At 59.2% G+C, this 14358-nt stretch overlaps 2 protein-coding genes across 5 annotated transcripts; both read left to right on the top strand.

Moving 5' to 3' along the window:
- The first annotated feature begins 743 nt into the window (after positions 1 to 743).
- On the top strand, positions 744 to 7691 carry TTYH2 (tweety family member 2). 4 transcript variants are annotated; one of them, XR_008207965.1, is made up of 14 exons: positions 744 to 943; positions 1501 to 1673; positions 2576 to 2687; positions 3227 to 3447; positions 3531 to 3626; positions 3702 to 3774; positions 3853 to 3922; positions 4048 to 4103; positions 4176 to 4268; positions 4337 to 4429; positions 4509 to 4651; positions 4731 to 4912; positions 4996 to 5074; positions 6383 to 6424. XR_008207965.1 is itself a non-coding variant. In XM_052688108.1 (14 exons), exons 1-14 carry the CDS (start codon positions 815 to 817, stop codon positions 6461 to 6463), a joined length of 1605 nt encoding a protein of 534 aa, XP_052544068.1. In that variant the 5' UTR covers positions 747 to 814; the 3' UTR covers positions 6464 to 7691. The 4 variants fall into 4 exon arrangements, 3 of the variants coding, with proteins under 3 accessions (XP_052544068.1, XP_052544070.1, XP_052544071.1); XM_052688108.1 differs by having other exon boundaries at positions 747 to 943; positions 4727 to 4912; positions 6383 to 7691; XM_052688110.1 differs by lacking the exon at positions 1501 to 1673 and having other exon boundaries at positions 835 to 943; positions 4727 to 4912; positions 6383 to 7691.
- A 570-nt stretch (positions 7692 to 8261) lies between these two features.
- DNAI2 (dynein axonemal intermediate chain 2) lies at positions 8262 to 13966 on the top strand. The gene is made up of 13 exons (XM_052688009.1): positions 8262 to 8481; positions 8574 to 8735; positions 8856 to 8977; positions 9555 to 9697; positions 10246 to 10359; positions 11487 to 11626; positions 11796 to 11918; positions 12259 to 12482; positions 12573 to 12708; positions 13025 to 13171; positions 13290 to 13517; positions 13611 to 13706; positions 13855 to 13966. Exons 1-13 carry the CDS (start codon positions 8299 to 8301, stop codon positions 13861 to 13863), a joined length of 1827 nt encoding a protein of 608 aa, XP_052543969.1. The 5' UTR covers positions 8262 to 8298; the 3' UTR covers positions 13864 to 13966.
- The last annotated feature ends 392 nt before the right edge of the window (positions 13967 to 14358 follow it).

Below are 14358 nucleotides of genomic sequence, written 5' to 3'. Positions count from 1 at the left end.
TGTGTTCGTCAACGTAACCCTGCAGGATGATGTACAAAGCATGGTGGATATGAGGGATGCCCAGCGTGTCCTCAGCTGCTGTTTGCTGGGGCAGCTGGGATGGAGCAGTTTTGGGGCACTGCTGCAGCAGGAGCCTCCCTGGGGTGACCGGGGTGGGTGGGAACATCCTCAATGCTGATGCTGAGCTCAAGCTCAGCCCATGTGACAGAGTCCTGGTGAGCGGCCCTATAAGAGGGTGGCGGTGTGTCCCCTGTCACCCCATTAGGGTACAGTTTGCTTATGGGGGCAGCAACGCTCTTACAGGAGATGGAGGGAGGTGATGCCTCTGGCACTGAGGTGACGGGATGCAGCACCCTCGTATCGTTAGGGTACAGCCCTGATGTAAGGAGCAAAGCGATAGGATTCAGTGATCCTTTTATCGGGAAGCACGGGGGGTGCAGTGCTGCTATAGCAGCAAGGTGAAGGGCCCGGTGCTTCAACGCAAGGAGAGAACGGAATCCTTTGAGCTGGAAGGGGCCTTTATCCTGTTCCAACCCTCCAACAAAGAACGGAGATACCTGCATCTCCATCAGGGCGCTGAGCCTGCAGCCGGACGGGGCGATCCAGGCGTCTCGACCAAACGCCGGGGAGCAAAGAGCCGCACGGCGCGGGGCAGCACGCGGCCCGCGTTTTCCGAGGGGGCGTGGCCAGGAGGAGGGCGTGGTCTCTGAGATGGGCGTGGCCACTCGGAGGGGGCGTGGCCCGGTGGGCGGAGCGCGGCGTGGCGGCGCGTTGCCCCCCGCCATCAGCGGCCCCGGCCCGACCCGGCCCCGCCATGCCGCCCGCCCGCGCCGATTACCTGGCGCCCTGGTGGGCGGCCTGGCTGCACGGGTTGCCCCACCGCGGCTTGCGCCTGCAGCCCGTGCCAGCCGCTTTCCACCCGCAGGACCCCGACTACCAGCAGGTACGGACCCCGCGCTGCGCTTCGCGCCCCCCCTTCCCTGGGCTCGGGTCCTCCATCCCCCCGCGCTCCCGACGCTCATTCGGCAACGGGCTTTTGGGGGGTGCGCTCCGCGTTGGGGGTTTCGCGCACGGACACAAAGAAGCACCCGCTCCTTGCAGTGACCGCTTTCACCCCTCCTGCTGCCGGCACAAAGCGCTCTTCTTTTCGGGGAGGGCACGTTTGTGCCCCGCCGTTAATCCCGGTACCTCCGGTACCCCCGGTTCCCGGTACCGCCGAACCGCAACTGCAGCGGATCCCGGCGCGGGGCAGCGCTGTGCGAGCCCCCCCGATAGAGCGCTGTGCGGTCCCTGCGCTGAGCATCCCGGGCACTGCCCGAACACGGCAATGCCTTCCCGGCTCCGCATCCACCCTGCGCCGCGGGAACGGGGACGCGAACGGACGCCGCTTCCTCTTTCCCCTTGTGACCGTCCCGTGGGAAGCCCCGCCACCCAGCACCCCCCAGCGCCTCTTCTCCGAATCGCTCCGCGAGCCGCACGGCGTCCCCTTTCCCTCCGCAGTCGCTGCTTTTCTTCGGCTTGGTGTCCACCGTCTGTCTCGGCATCAACCTCCTCTTTCTCACCATCTACCTGATCTGCTTCTGCTGCTGCAAGCGGGACCAGGAGCCCGACGCCAAGCGGCCCCGCTCCTGCTGTGTCACCTGGATGGCTGTCACCGCCGGGCTTGTCTGCTGGTGAGGGGTGCTGCCACCGTGTCCCGCGCTGCTGCGCATCACTTCCATGCCTGCACCACACCAGGACAGCCCCGGGGTCTCATCCCCATCCCTTTACCACCCTCCCACTAATCCCAGCAGTCGCTAATCCCAGCCCGTGGCAGATGGCAGGCAATGCTGTGACCCAGCTGGCAGCCCGGAGCAGCCACGCTTCGTTGTGGCCGCCCTTAATTGTGGATTGTGACCACCATTAATTGTGGCCGCAGCAATAAGGCGAGGGGCAGCAGCGCTTTGCCCTGTCCACCCCTTCTCTTGTTCCCCCCCCCTTTGAGCCCCCGGGAGCAGCACGCGGTTCCCTTTCGTCGCGCAGCAGACAAAGGCTCACTGTCTGCCTGCGCTGCGCAGCAAATGTCCCCGCTGAGCTCCCTGCACCTGTCCCATGATCTCTCCCCGATCCTAAGGCAGAGCACAGGGACGTGGCGCTCGCAGCCCCCAAGGGCTTTGAATGCAGCGGGATCTTGGGCTGAGACCAAATTGGAGCGGATGGGTTGGTGTTTGTCATTGTTATTGGTGTGGCCACAGGCACGTGCTGGGGTCGGGCGCATCCCTGCTGCTTTGCCCACTGTGCTGCTTGTCAGCAGTGGGTGTTTTCCAGCTCATTCCCCTAATCTGCTTTGCCTTGATCTCTCTGGGTCTGGCAGGATCCAGTGCCCAGCCCATAGAGCAGTTCTGGGCTTGGGTATCACCAAGTCAGAGCGCATCCCCATTGCAGTGCTATCCCTGGGTGTCCCCAAGCCACAGTCACCAGATCAGAGCAGTTCCCCACTGCAGTGCTGTCCCCATCCCCAAAGCTAAGCTCTGCCTTGGGGCCTTGGGGTGAGCATTTCCCCTTTCTTTAACCCGGGTCCTCTGTCTGCCCCCAGCACGGCTGTTGGTATCGGCTTCTATGGGAACAGTGAGACCAACGATGGGATTTACCAGCTGCTCTACGCCCTGGACAATGCTAACCACACCCTGACTGGCATCGACACACTGGTAGGGCTGTGAGACCCCCCTCCCCTGTGCCTCTGGGTGCTGCTCTGCTGCTGCACGCTCACAGCTTTTCCTTGCAAAGCCAGTGTGTCCAAGTGCAGAAAGCACTGAAAATCCTCCTGAAATGGGACTGATGTTCCCATGGGGGGGGCTGCAAGGGACCCTCCCCAGCCATGCCACGGGGCTGGGCTGAGCCCCCTGGGGCAGCCGGGCTGAGCTGAGCACAGGAGGCTGACGTCAGCCCTGCAGAATGGGGCCTTTGTGCTGTGTTATCCGTGACGGGCCGTCCCCACTGTGCCTCAGCTGCCCTTCCCTGCCGCATCCCTTGAGTTGGGGATGCAGATATCTGCCCAAAGGGTAGGGTTATCCACCCTCCCCACCCCTCTCCACACTAACTCTCATTCATGAAGTGGCCAAGGCTGGAGAGGGCAGCAGGACACCTTGAACCTTGTTCTGAGCCAGGCATCACTCACTGTCTGCACCGCAGGGGAACCCCAAGCCCCTTTCGAGCCATCCTCATCCCCCCTGTGCCTCGTCCCCAGGTGGCAAGCACCATACAGCAGCTGCAGGTGGCCCTGGAGCAGCACCTGGAGCAGCTGACCGAAGTGCTGGCAGCACGGGCTGACTACCTGCAGACCCTCAAGTTCCTGCAGCAGCTGTCAGGCAACATCGTGCTGCAGCTCTCAGGGCTGCCTAGCTGGCATGGTGTCAGTGACGACCTGACTGCTCTGGCTGCCAACGTCTCCTATGTGGAGTACTACCGGTGAGATGGGACAGAATTCTGAGCATTCCCCACCCTGGGGTGCTGGGGAGAATGCACTGATGGAGGCCTTCCTCTGCACCCAGGTGGCTGTCCTACCTCCTCTTCTTTATCCTTGTTCTCACCGTCTGCCTGCTGGCCTGCCTGGGGCTGGCCAAACGCTCCCGCTGCCTCCTCACCATGTGAGTGCCCACCCGGGGCCAGGATGGGGCTGTCCCCGTGGTGCCATCCTGTCGTGCTCATCCCTCTTCCTGCAGGATGCTGTGCTGTGGGCTCCTGACCCTCATCCTCAGCTGGTGCTCCATGGCTGTGGACACGGCTGCAGCAGTGGTGAGTGGGGGCTGTGGCGTGGCTGTGGAGCTGCTGAGCGCCGTCCCAACCCCACTGTGCTCTGTCTCATCCCCACAGGGCACCAGTGACTTCTGTGTGGCCCCGGATAAGTTCATCATGAACCAGACAGAGAGCGAGATCAGTGCAGGTAGAGAGCCCTAGTGCTCCCTAAAACGTGATGGTGGGGGCTCAGGGGAGCCGTGCTCCATGCTCTGACTCTCCCTATGCTGCTCTCTGTGGTGCTCACACTGACATCTCCGTTTTACTTCACAGAGGTTGTTCACTATTATCTGTACTGTGAGCAGAGCCTGAGCAGTCCCTTCCAGCAGGTACAGGGGGATTGGATCCTTGGGGTGGGGGGTGGCCACCCAGCTCTGACCCCCCCCCGCTGCCTCTTGCAGGCTCTCACCGTCTTCCAGCGCTCGCTCACCACCATGCAGATGCAGACCCAGGGCTTGATCCAGTTCGCCCTGCCTCTCTTCCCAATGGCTGAGGTATGGGGTGGAGGGAGTGGGGTTTGGTCCCCTGTTCCCATCTGTTCTCACCCTTCTGTTCTCTACAGAAAGACCTGCTGGGGGTCCAGCAGCTGCTCAACACCTCAGAGACCAGCCTGCATCAGCTCACGGCCCTGCTCGACTGCCGCGGTCTGCACAAGGTGAGGGGGGGCCAGGGCCCAGCCACGCAGCCTCCAGGGTCCCCCAAGCCTCCATCCCTACCCCATCCCATTGCTGCAGGACTACCTGGACGCTCTCATTGGCATCTGCTACGATGGCGTGGAGGGGCTGCTCTACCTGGTGCTCTTCTCCCTGCTGGTGGCCGCCTCCTTTTCCACCATGGTCTGTGCTGCGGCTCGTGCCTGGAGGCACCTGGCAGGCAGGTGGGGGCAGCTTGGACCCCTCCCTTGCTTTTTGCTCCTGGGGCTGATGATAACAGGCACCTCGATGCCCTGCAGGGAGCAGGACTACGATGACATCGATGAGGAAGACCCCTTCAACCCGCAGGCACGGCGCATTGCTGCCCACCACCCAGTGCGGGGCCAGCTCCGCAGCTTCTGCAGCTACAACAGCAGCCTGGGCAGCCAGAGCAGCCTGCACCCCCCGGCACAGACCATCTCCAATGCCCCGGTCTCTGAGTACATGTGAGCCCACCCAGGGGTTCCCCACACCCGGTGGATGCTGCGCTGGGGGCTTTACCCCACTAAGCATCTCTTTCTCCGTGCAGGAACCAAGCGGTGCTCTTCGGAGGGAACCCGCGCTACGAGAACGTGCCGCTGATCGGCAGGGGCTCCCCCCCTCCCACGGTACGGTGGGCAGCCGAGGCCAAATCCTTCTTGTGACTTGTGGGCGTTGGGTGCTGGGAGCCCCCATGGGGCCGTGCAGTGGGGCAGGGCTCCCTCCCCTTGTGCCGGATCTGCCTGCAGATCGCTGCTCCCCATCTCACTAACCCAGTTCCTCACCAGCCCATGAGGGCTACAGGGAGAGGTCACCAACCACGTGCTTGGAGGAGACCAAAATAGTTCTCTTTCTGTCTGCTTTACTTTTCTCTTTTTTTTTTTCCTAACTCATCCCAAGAATTTCAAAGGACACTTTGTGCAGTAATCCATGCATGCTCACATCCCCTCCCCCCTGCCTCTGCTGTTTATTTAAACCCACCCTGCCTGTTAATGCCCGCTTTACTTTATTTCTTTTTGTTTTGTTTTGCATCAATTATTTTGGAGCTAAGTTGCCCATCAAGAGTAAGTTCAGTTGCTTCATCCTCCCCAGTTCTTGTCCCTGAGCTCCTGTCCTCACTTCCACCCTTGTAGCTCCCTCCATCCTTTCTTCTCTGGGGCTTCTTTGCTCCTGGGCAGAGCGTGGAGGGCTGGGGAGGGACAGGGCCACGTTCAGTTTGCAGCCTGCCTGTGTCAGGGGGCTGGAAGTGGTCTCCATCCCCATCCCTTCTCTGTGCTGTTTTTCTCCCTCTTCTAACAGTATCTGTCTGTTTCCATGCCTGCACCCCAAGGACTCATTCCTCCCCATCCCAGCTCACCCCTTGCAGGGCTGCCACTGTGGGGCTGCCATGGGAACAGGGTGGCAGCCGTGGCACTGCTGTGATGGTTGAGGTCCCCATGCTCTCCTCTGCTGCGGACAGTTTTTGCAATCAGGTGAAAGCGTGGAGGCTTTAATCCGATTGCACAGCCCTCACAGCTGGAGGGCTGCTCTTGGGGGGGTGGGTGAACACAGGGATTAATTTGAGCGCTTCTCCCCACCCTGAGTGGTTGAATTTAACCAGGATTCAGATCCCTAAGGAAGGACTTTTGTAGTCCGAAATAACAAACTCAGAATAATCTTCCTTAATGCCAAGTCAGGGTGCTCCTCCCTCCAGCAAAGTGCTGTAGGAATTGAATTGTGCTCCATTATCAGAGCTGGAGGTTTTGTCTGGCGACTCTCCCAACTTCCAGCTGGGGCAGAGGCTGGAGAGACCCAGGTTAATGGGGATTAATACCAATAGGAAGCAATTTTCCCATCCGTCCTCAGGCTTTCTCTTTGCTAGCAGTGATGCTGGGCTGGGAGGGATGTGGGTGTTTGCTGGGGGGCTCTGGCTGTGCTCACCCTGCCTTCTCCTGCAGTACTCCCCAAGCATGCGAGCCACCTACCTGTCCGTCACCGACGAGCACCTCCGGCCCCAGCACACCGAGTTCCCAGCCTAGCAGCTCATCCTGCAGCTCGAGGGAGGAGAAAAAGCCACTGGCATCCCCCGATGGAAACCAAAGACACCCAGAGCCCCTTGGTGGGCGAGGGGCTGCAGATGAGCTCCGGCCGTGGGATCCATGCTCCCTGCGCTCTCTTCCCTGGCAGCTTCTGCTCACTCTCACGTCTTTCTGCCTTATGGGATGCTTTCCTGGACTGACTGCAGCTCTCCTGGAAGGCTGGAGGTTGTTCACCTCTCCCTTTCCACCTGCTTGGGGTGGTTTTATGCCACGGACAGGGACCATATCTGGGTTCCTTTGACTGGAGCACACCCTGGGACTGGGGTTGTCCCAGAGCAGCTCCCTCATCCCGTAGCAATGCAGTACCAACCACTAGTGACCCCACCACCTTCTCTATGCCAAGGGGTTGGGATAGGGATGTCTTGACCCTGCTGGCTTTCTTTTGCTTTGCATTTTGTAAGTTACCTTAAGGGCAGAGACGCGGCACAGCTTGCCACCTCTGTTCCAGCTTGGATTTGCTGCGATGCATGTTGGCTTGTTGGCTCTTTTTGGCAGTCCTGCTCCCTGGGGCAGGTTCCCCTGTTACGTGCAGGACAGCTCTGGGGTAGCCACAAATTCCCTGGAGAGCTTTAAGGACTGGAGCTGGCTGTGCCAATAGGGGACACATCCCTGCCACCATGCCCGCATTGCCAGAGCTCCAGGCTAAGCCAGGGTGCAGCAAAGGAACCAGGAGCAGCCAGCGTGGGCTGATTGAGGCCCTTTGTGGTTGTTCATTTTGGTGTGGGCTGCCCTGGGACCTCTGGGCTGCAGTTCTGGTTGTCCCCTCCCTGTTTTGCCAGCTCCCTGTGAGCTAACAGTGCAGTGGCAGAGCAGGGGCTGTCCCTGGGCAGAGCCTCATTGGGTACTACTTGATAGCAGTGACTCGCTGTGTCTTTTAAAGATAACTGTACATATCCCTTTGTCCCCTGACTCCATCTGTCTGTTACACGTGACTAGCATTATTGGCTGTTGGTAACCTGAAAGTTTTTAATGGTTTGTTTTGGTTTGGGTTTTGTTTTTGTTTTTTTTTTTTGGCTTTTAACGTTTTGATGTAACGGTACCATAGGAGAGCTGTTCCCCAGCGCATGTGGACTAACCTCATTGGGACTCCCACTGGGAGGAGTGGGGGTCCTGCCTCGTTTCTATGTGCCCTCAGGGCAAAGACAATAAACATTTATTGTACTAAAAACCATCTCCTCCCTGCTGTCCCAATCTCCCGGAGGCACAGAGTTGTCCATCCTGGGGGGGGTCCAGGGTGCTGTGAGAGGCAACGTGGGGCTGCTGATGGGGTCTGAGTGTCCTGTCACATCTTGGGCTGCACTCTGCAGAGCCTGAGAGTGACCTGGGGGACGCTGGGTGTGAGCTGGGAGATGCTGCTGCTCTTCCACTGGGCGCTGTGGGTGCTGCAGCTATCACGGATGCCCTGTGGTTCCCAGCCCCGGTCGCTATGGGTGTGAGGAGGGGCTGCCAGCCACACGCAGGAGGGTTGTGTTGGGATGGGGTCTGGCTGTAGCCTGCAGTCAGGGTACCAGCAGGGGATGCGAGGCTGTGGCTGCTGGGGCTGGACACACACACGCAAGTCCAAGCCTGTTCCTAATTACAAAGCCGGTCCCAGTGTTAGCTGATCCTAATTAGCCACGTTCTGCCCTCCCAACATGGCGGCGAGCGGCGGACACGCCCGCCTTGCCCTTCCCAAGATGGCGGCGCCATCACGTGACGCCAGCCCGCCGTTGCCGGGTAACGGCGGACGCGGCCCGGTCTGCCCGCGCTGAGCCAGGCGTCGGCCCGGGCCCGCCATGGAGATCGTCCATGTCTACACCAGGAAGCGCAGCGAGTTCGGCCGCCACTGCAACTTCTCCGACTGCCCCGCCAAGGTGTGCGTGGACATCCAGCCCGACCCCAGCCTGGCCGACAGCTTCGTGCTGCGGAACCCGGTGGACGCCTGCGTGCAGCATGGCAGCGAGATGTCGGAACACGAGGTGAGCGGGCAGGGCGGGGCCGCAGGGCCGCGTGGAGCCGGGCTGTGAGCCCTGCGGACTTCCCGTTAATTGCGGCCTGTCGCTCCCTGCAGGCCAACACGGAGCGGGTGGAGGTGGACAGCCGCGGTGTGAACCACGTGGAGGGCGGCTGGCCCAGGGACATCAACCCGCAGGAGCTGGAGCAGACCTCGCGCTTCCGCAAGAAAGTGGAGAAAGAGGAGAACTACGTCAACACCATCACACACCTCGGGGCGGTGAGGCCGGGCCCGTCCCTTGTCCCCACGCCCGTCCCTTGTCCCCATGCCCGTCCCTTGTCCCCATGCCCTCCCACTGCCCCAGGCTGGCAGTGTGACCTCACATTGCTCTGCCCGCAGCTGATGGAGCACTGCGTCAAGCAGAACAACGCCATCGACATCTACAAGGAGTACTTCAGGGAGGAGGAGGCAGACGAGTTGGAAGACGAGGCTCCTTCCGCCAAAACCATCAACGTCATCAGGTCGAACTGCCGTCCCCTCTGCAAAACCCACAGTTGTTCCCATCTCTGTCCGCAGTCTCATCCTGCTCTGCAGCCCTGTGACAGGCTGCTAAAAACTAGAGCAAGCAAGGGGGAAGCCATGGCTTTAGAACGGTTTGTGGATGGGGAGACCTCCTGCTGCCCCGTGCCCTGTAACCCATCAATTCCTCCCCTCCCCGTCCTGCCTGGGCAGTTCAAACATAAGCACCAATGCCCATGGGCAGGCGCAGCTCTGAGCATCTTCTAACACTGATCTAGGCAGGATCCTTTTTTTTTTTTTGTTAATGCCTCAAAGATTATTTTGCACATGTCAGGGGCTGTTAGGTCATTTCTAGAAGTCAGATCCGGTAACATAATTGGATTCTTAGAGATGTATAACTGGAAAGACTTTATTAAATCATCAACTCTTCTTCCCCCACCCATCCCCCAGGAGAATCATTTCCTGCACTCAATGCTCAAGGGCTGCAGCTTGTTTTAATTGCGATTCCCACCGTCATCCCAGGGTGTGACAAAGCTGTTAACAAACTAACATCTTTTTTTGATGTCCTGCTATCAAAAGGGATCCAAACGTAATAAAGAGGACAGCCGCCCATCTGTCCTGGCACCCTGACAGATGCAAGAAGCTGGCAGTGGCTTATTCCAGCCTGGAGTTCCAGCAGAATGCAGAAGACATGAGCTTTGACTCATACATCTGGGATCTCGGTAAGGGGATGAGAAAACTTGCTTGTCAGTAATGTTGCCACTGCGGAAGCACTTTGTGCGTTCAAAGCATCTCACAGATGTAGTAAAGCACCACAAGGCTCTAGAGGAGGAGAGCAAGGGTTGGGTTTCTGTTTTGCCCACAGATCAATGCGAAGCAGGGCAGAAATGGGACCTGAAAGCTGGTCAGCAGGTGCTGAAATCCCACTACATGAGTTCATGAGCCAGAGCGCCTGTGACCACAACAGGCAGCTGAGCCACATGTCTCTTATGTGGTTTTTGTGTTTCTATGGTTCATCTGTGCTTGATTAAGAGGCAGCATAAGCCCAGGCTGAGGACTGCCCTCTTCTGTCAGGCTCGAACCTGCTGCATTTTGGAGTGAAAAGTACCAAGAAGCGGGTCAGGATAGCACGGGTCCGTCCCCGGGCTGACAGCCAAGGGCAGGTCACCTCCCATCCCTGTGACGTGGTGTGAGAGCCTGCTTTGGAAGCAGGGCGCTGTGCCTCTGGGCTGCCTTTGCACATCACTCTTTACTCATTCCTTCTTGGCAGAAAATCCCAACAAGCCGGAGCTGGTTCTCAAGCCATCATCCCCTCTTGTGAGCCTGGAGTACAACCCCAAAGACTCTCACATCCTGGTGGGGGGATGCTACAATGGACAGATGGGTAAGGAAGATGGGTTATGCATGAAGCCACAATAAGGAGGGTCTGGCTTTGTTTAAATTCAACAAGAGCTTGGTTCCAACACTACCACACCCTGCTCCTCTCGGGGCTGCTCAGAACCTGCCCTGTTACCCTGCACGTCGCAGGCACTTGGGGTGCTCAGCCAGAGCGTGGCAGGTGCTGCTGGGTCAGAGCACCGAGCAGTTACACGTGCTGCACTCCTGCCTCACCCACAGCCACATCTTTTTATGTGGCAAAAGCCCAGAAGAGTTGCCATCGCTTAATTCAATGAATTGTTTTTGTGCTGTTGTTTCACGTGCCTGGTAAAGGGCCCCTCTTTGCTAGCTTCGTTTTATGGCTGTTATTTACTTGGCTGCGCAAGCCCTTTGGTTTAATTGCTCTCATTTTGATGTTTTCCTTGCCATTTGCAGCAGCAATCAGATCTGACAGGGCAGGCATCACAGAGCTGTTCCTGCACGCTCCGCAGGTGATGGAGGGGGGATTTCAGCACGTCCTGCACAGCTCCCCAGGCGTGTGGCACCGGCCCAGCAGGGCGTGCGCCATCACATCCAATTGCCTGATTAGAAGCAAGCGAGAGGGAGCGAGTGTGGCTCAGTGCCACCAGGGCCCAGCTGCCCAACCTGCGCCATGACCTGTCCTCTGCTGCCTGTCAGAGGCAGATAGGGATGGATAGCTGCTGCTGTCCCTGGGACCTGCCTTTGTTAGTCGCTGCCCTTAAGGCACGTGGGAGGAGAGAGCAGCCAGGGTCAGGTCAGATAGGATGGTTTTGAGCGGCACTGAGCACAAGAACTGCTGTTGGGGGCGTTAAGACCACATCTGGTCCTGCTGCAACCTTTTCTGCAGAGCAGGAGAGGAGCTGGGGGGATGAATTGCCTCTCGGGATTGCAGTGCAGTTGCCACAGAAATGATTGCTGAAAGTACTGGGGCTATTTCCTGTTCCCACCATCTAGCTTCGTGTTTGCAGAAAGCACAAATTGTTCATCCCTTCAGGATGGGCAACTCCACGTGCGATCACAGTAGCAGGATCCCAGCCTCAGGGCCCTTGCCTGGTTTCAAGGAGCTGGGCAAGGCAGCTGGAGAATATCTTGACAGCTCCTTTTCTTTCACAGCTTACTGGGATACCAGGAAGGGGGGGCTGCCTGTGGAGGTGTCCACCGTAGAGGCCAGCCACAGAGACCCTGTGTATGGTGCGATCTGGCTGCAGTCTAAAACTGGCACTGAATGCTTCTCAGCCTCCACTGATGGGCAGGTAAATGGCAGGGACAGGGAAAGGGCTGGGTGCTCGTACAGTCACTGCTGGCAGGCACCTGCAGCCCAGCATGCTTTGGCACAAGGCAGCTGCCCAGCTCCAGGCTGCTTGGCTTCCCAGCACTGATGGCTGAGAGCAGCCCCTGCCCTGAAGTATCCTTCCCCCGCAGGTCCTGTGGTGGGACATCCGCAAGCTATCCGAGCCCACTGAGGCACTGGTCTTGGACATCACACGCAGGGAGCTGCTGGAAAATGCTCTGGGTGCCAGCACGCTGGAATTTGAGCCCACCTTGGTGAGCTTCCTGCACACAAATGGTGTCCTAAGCGTGGCAGGTGTGTGAGTTGGGCAAACCTGAGCAGGGCAAGCAGTGCCAGTGCCTGGAGCACAGCGTTGCAGCATGTTCTCACCCACCTTTATCTGTCAGAAGCTGGTGTGCTCCTAAAGTATGGGGCCACGCTGGCAGCTCAGCTTCTGAAGCCCCCTGATCACAGTGCGTCCCAGGGCTCCATTCTGCCCATTGCTGGCTGCAGCCGGCTCCCCTCGTCACACTGCAAAGCCCCTCACTGAGCAGCCGTCCCCCACACCACGGGGTCCCATCCTGCTGACAGCTGCTCTCCTGCTCCCACCCTCAGCCTACCAAGTTCATGGTGGGCACGGAGCAGGGCATCGTCATCGCCTGCAACCGCAAAGCCAAGACGCCCCCCGAGAAAATCGCCAGCACCTACAGCGGCCACCACGGGCCTGTCTACGCGCTGGCCAGGAACCCTTTCTTCCCCAAAATCTTCCTGACGGTTGGTGACTGGACTGCTCGGATCTGGTCGGAGGAGACAAAGGAATCATCAATTATGTGGACCAGGTAGGTGTCAGCGTGCGTAGGTTGGCCCTGCAAAAAACCCTCCTGCTCTGTGGCAGAGTAACTGGCAGCGAGCGTGGGGTCTGCGGGCAGGTACCACCTCTCCTACCTGACGGATGGCTGCTGGAGCACCGTGAGGCCGTCTGTCTTCTTCACGACCAAAATGGATGGGACACTGGACATCTGGGACTTCCTCTTCAAACAGAACAACCCATCCCTCAGCCTGAAGGTCAGCTCACCACTGCTCCTGTTCTCTCGCTCTGGGGGAAATGGGGGCTGCCCTGGTCAGCAGTAACACCAGCCCCAAGGCACAGAGTGAGGAGCACCTGGGGACGGGGCCAGGGGATGGAGGAGCTCATGGGTCTCTCTGTACAGAGCTCTGGATCTGCTCTGTCAAGCAGCAGCCTTCAAGTCCCCAGATTCACACGTAGGCTCCCATTGCTGGCGCACACATGGGTTTCTCTCTGCCAGCTCATCCTGCCTGGCTTCCCTAGAGGCACCAGATAAGGGCTAAGCACTGACATCCATCCATCCTCCCTCCCCAGATCTGTGATGAGCCCCTCTCCAGCCTGCGCTTGCAGGACAACGGCTGCATTCTGGGCTGCGGCTCAAAGCTGGGCACCATCACCCTGCTGAAAATCTCCTCTGGGCTCTGCACCCTGCAGAGGAACGAGAAGAACCTGGCCAATGCGGTATGTGTGCTCCAGGTGGCAAGCAGCCGGATGCCTGTGCAAGCAAAGCCCTTAGTGCAGCCAGCATGTAGCTGTCCCCATGGGGTCCTCTGCTCCCCTCAGCCCCTCTCTGCCCTAGATGTTCGAGCGGGAGACCAAGAGGGAGAAGATTCTGGAAGCCCGGCACCGGGAGATGAGGCTGAAGGAACGTGCCAGGTCGGAGGGTCAGGGCTTGGAGGCAGAGGAGATGCTGGAGGAGAGTCCCCAGGACGCACTCGACCGTGCCCAGAAGGAATTCTTCGAGGTCATTGAAGCAGAGCTGCAGAGGAGGGCGCGGGCGGAGGCCCAGCAGCCAGGCAGCAGCAAGGTACTGGGACCAGCAGCTGTGAGCATCCCCAGCCCTGCGTGGCGGGGATCAGTGGAGTTCTGCAGGGGACACTGATCAACCTCTGCCTTTCAGGTTAAAGAACACACAGAGGAGGAGCTGGCGGCTCAGGGGGAGGAAGGCGAGCTGCTCAAGTACGAGGAAGAGGACGAGGAAAAGGACGCTGCCAAGGTCAACTCGAACCATCCCCGTGTTGCTCTCCCCCTCCCTGCTGGGGTGGCTGCTCGGGGGTTGGTGCAGGGATGAGCCCCCTTCCTGGGTTCCTGGGCTCTCTGCCTCCGTGGGGCAGCCCCAGACGCTGTGTCTGCTCTCTCCACAGGAACCGTAGCGGACGGGACCAGTAGATTGCACAGAATCTGTGAAGCCATTCACAGATGCTCCCTGGCCCTTTGCCCTCCTGATTTTTCTGTAGTGTGAATAAACAGGAGCTTCCCACACCACGCTTCCTGTTTTGTCACGGCGGGGTTGAGCAGAGAGTGGGAAGGTCACGTCCTTTCTCCCTTCCATCTCCCTCCTGGGACCAGGCCACGGTGCAAAGCCAACCACCAACCATGGTGCAACAGCAGCTGGTGCCCTATGGTCCATCTTGGGATCCTGGTGTGGGCAAAGCCCCCCTCGCCCAGCCCATTACTTCCCCCCACCCTTGCCTGCAGAGCCAGGGCCGGGGTTATCAGCTCTGGGTAAACACAGCCCTGCTGTTATCGCAGTGCAGCCCAACTGCCGGCTTATCCACCGCTCAATTATTAATGAGCTGCCTGTTGTGTTCACCCCGCAGCACAGCTGGTGACAGGGGGATGGGGCTGCTGGGGGGGACGGCATCTGT

The sequence above is a fragment of the Tympanuchus pallidicinctus genome, unplaced genomic scaffold (assembly GCF_026119805.1).
Source record: "Tympanuchus pallidicinctus isolate F22 unplaced genomic scaffold, pur_lepc_1.0 scaffold23, whole genome shotgun sequence".
Taxonomy (NCBI): domain Eukaryota; kingdom Metazoa; phylum Chordata; class Aves; order Galliformes; family Phasianidae; genus Tympanuchus; species Tympanuchus pallidicinctus.
The sequence above is the reverse complement of the archived record's forward strand: the minus strand, read 5'-3'. Positions and strand labels throughout refer to the sequence as shown.